The sequence below is a fragment of the Pistacia vera genome, unplaced genomic scaffold, assembly GCF_008641045.1.
Source record: "Pistacia vera cultivar Batoury unplaced genomic scaffold, PisVer_v2 Contig125, whole genome shotgun sequence".
Classification (NCBI taxonomy): domain Eukaryota; kingdom Viridiplantae; phylum Streptophyta; class Magnoliopsida; order Sapindales; family Anacardiaceae; genus Pistacia; species Pistacia vera.
In genome coordinates, this window is record NW_022195303.1 from 583,126 (window position 1) to 586,272 (window position 3,147).

General features: G+C 47.1%; 1 protein-coding gene across 1 annotated transcript; it reads right to left on the minus strand.

Moving 5' to 3' along the window:
* Positions 1–355: 355 nt before the first annotated feature.
* Positions 356–1,315, minus strand: LOC116119508. Its single transcript, XM_031405453.1, has 2 exons — positions 1,106–1,315; positions 356–862 (listed from the first exon to the last, which is right to left on the minus strand). Exons 1-2 carry the CDS (start codon positions 1,313–1,315, stop codon positions 356–358), a joined length of 717 nt encoding a protein of 238 aa, XP_031261313.1.
* Positions 1,316–3,147: the final 1,832 nt, after the last annotated feature.

Here is a 3,147-nt window from a genome sequence, read left to right on the forward strand (position 1 = left end):
AGCCGAAAATTTTTCCGAAGCTCACTTTGAAAGCACATTTTAAGGGATTGAGCTTCATTCTGTATCTTTTGAAGATGTCAAACATTTTCCCCAGATGCTCAATGTGGCTTTTGGCGACCTTTGACTTGACAAACATGCCATCTATGTATACCTCCATAGTCTTATCGATTTGGTTGACGAACATCTTGTTCACTAGGTGTTGGTAGGTAGCCCTAGCATTCTTGAGGCCAAATGGCATAACCTTGTAACAATAAATTCCATAGTCAGCAATAAATGAGGTATGCTCTTCATTGAGCTGGTACATCGGGATTTGGTTATATCCCGAGTACGCATCCATGAAGCTAAGTAGTGTGTTTCAAATTGTTGCATCTACAAGTTGGTCAATCTGTGGTAGCGGAAAGTTGTCTTTTGGACAAACTTTATTTAGATCCGTGAAGTCAACGCAAGTCTGCCATTTGCCATTCGACTTCTTAACCAAGACTGGGTTGGAGAGCCAATCCGGGTACTTCACTTCTCTAATGAAATTGATGTTTAGGAGTTTATCAATTTCATCCTTGAGCGCTTTGGAGCACTCTACATCTATAGACCTTCTTTTATGCCTTATCGGCCGAGCTTTCGAGTCGATGTTCAGCTTGTGACACATTACCTTGGGGCTGATCCCTACCATATCCGCATGCACCCATGCGAAAACGTCAAGGTTTTTCTTCAAAAACCCCGCCAGGTTGTCAGCCATGTCTTTGCTCAAGTTGCTGCCAACTTTTTGTATGCGAGTTGGATCTTCCTCGCTAACACATATTTCTCGCAACTCTTCTGTCGGCCCTGCTGTGGGCTTTTCTCTATGTATGCGAGGATCAATAGTATCCTCGAGAGGCCCAAGGTTTAGCTCAGATTATGTGATAACCACTGTCCTCAGGAGCGACCATTTTTGTGCTACATGTATGGCCCGGTTGTAATATTCCCTAGATTCCTTTCTACAACTATTGATAGTCGCGACTCCCCCGAGAGTAAAAAACCTCATTGCTTGGCAACGCACTGATGTGATTGCACTCAAGTCATCCAAGATCGGTCTTCCGAGGATGACATTGTATGTGATTGGGTAGTTTACCACTAGGAATTCGGCCATCACCATCCTTATCTTAGGCTCTGCCCCAAGAGTCACGGGGAGGTCGATCATCCCCTTAGGAACCAGGCTATCATCAGTAAATCCATAGAGCGGCAAAGGGCACGCCTTCAAGTCTCTTTCTGTGAACCTCATTCCTCGAAAAGCTTCCAAGAAAATGATGTTTGTTGCACTCCCATTATCGACCACTCCCATTATCGACCATCACCCTCAGTACTTTGGCATTGCTGATTCTTGTTGCGATTACGATCGCATCATGATTATGGCGAGGGGATTCTTTGCATTCTTCAATCGTGAACCCTACTACCTCGCTCTCTTATGTGGGTTGCTTCAGCGGTTTCTATTCACAACTCATTATTCGAGGCACCGAATCTGTTCTGGCCTTACAAGCATATTGTTCGCAGGCACACCTTAAGCTGTTTGCTGTGTCGGGCCCCTCGTAGATCATGCCTACCAGGACCTCATTGTTGGCGTTTGTTGGGGCTTGTTGGACCTGGTTCTAGGCTTGATTGTTTTGCTCGCTAGCACTTTCACGAGCCGGTGCCTCTTTGACAAATTCCTTTAGGTGGCTCTTTTGAATCAGGTCTTCGATGGCATCTTTCAAAACATGACACTCATTGGTATTATGCCCGATGTCCTGGTGGTATCGGCAATATTTTTGCCAATCTCTTCTACTTGGAGCCCCTCTTATCCTTTCTAGAGCTGGCAATCTTTTTGCCTCGCGGGAGACTTCATAGATGTGGGTTATGTCTCGCGTGAGGGGGGGTATATTCTGCATACCGGGGGAAGGGCTGCTTGTCCCCGCGGTTATCTGTTCTCTGTCTTTTTTGGGACATGTTGCGATCCCTATCATTACGGTCTTGGCCCCTGTGCTTGTCTGATGGGCAATCTTGTCGCCTATCTAGGGCTCCTCATGTCGAGCTTCTGGGCAACGCTGCTAACGAGCTTTCCACTCGTTCATGTTTTGCAACCATTTGGTAAAACTTGGCCAGATTTACGTGGTTTTCGCTTTGGAGCTCTTTCAACAACTCCGTGTTTGGCTTGATGCCAACAATTAACAAAGTCTGGACTGACTTTTCAAGTGCATCCGCGACCTTCGCTTGCTCATTCTGGAACCTCGTTAAATATGAGGTTAGGGTTTCATCTCTCTCCTAACGAATATTGCTCAAGTAGCTGAGCGGCATCGCGAACTGTCTCCTTGCTTGGAATTGTTGCAAGTACCCTGAGGAGAACTGTTGCCAAGAACTGAGGGAGTTCGCCTTGAGTCTTTTATACCACCTCTTGGCATCTCCTACCAATGTGACCGCGAAGTAACGACATTTCGCTAGGTCACAGACCTGGTGTAGCTCCATCAAGTCATTGAAATTGTTGAGGTGGTCTTTAGGGTCTTCTCTTGCGTCGAACTTACTCTCTGGTGCCCTGAATCCCTGTGGGAGTGGGGCCTGGCGAACCTCCTCTATAAAGGGGGAACCCACTATTTCTTCGACTGTACCGTTCTGGGGCCCCTTAGATCGTCGAGCATTTTTTGCACACAATCCAAATATTTATTGTGGTTGCCCTGGCTGGCCCTGTTCAGCCTTACTTCGAGCAAGTGTGTTCGCAAGTCTGTTGCCTGTGAAGCCCCTCCATTGCGTGCATTGATGCGCGAAGTTGAGTCATGATGGCTAGGTTGATAAGTACTATCATGCTCATCGGTACGTTGCCCACGATGTCGGTTATAACTAGAACGTTGGTCATTGCCAGACTGGCATGCATGACTCATCTCGTGAGCTTGCGAGGATCAAGCTTGTTTTAGGCGTGTGTTAAGACCAGCACGCTGACGCTGGGGATATTGTCATGCATTTTGGGGGTGACCATTTCCTTTGCCTTCACCCAATGGTTGCTTCCTTGGTCACCTTCTAGGGTTAACTTGCCTACGGGACTCACGCTCGTGAGTGGAGTGTCGGGGGTGTTGATCGCCTCTTGGTGCTGATGAACTAGACTAGCCACCTGCTAAATTCATACATATTGGGGTGGCATTGGTGAAG

What these genes read in the sequence shown, in the direction of transcription:
- LOC116119508 (XM_031405453.1), bottom strand. Translation starts at nt 1,315, where the DNA reads ATGGGAGTGGTCGATAATGGGAGTGCAACAAACATCATTTTCTTGGAA. An exon ending in TGATGGCCGAATTCCTAGTG is followed by an intron (nt 863 to 1,105) that starts GTAAACTACCCA and finishes GGGCCTCTCGAG; the next exon opens with GATACTATTGATCCTCGCAT.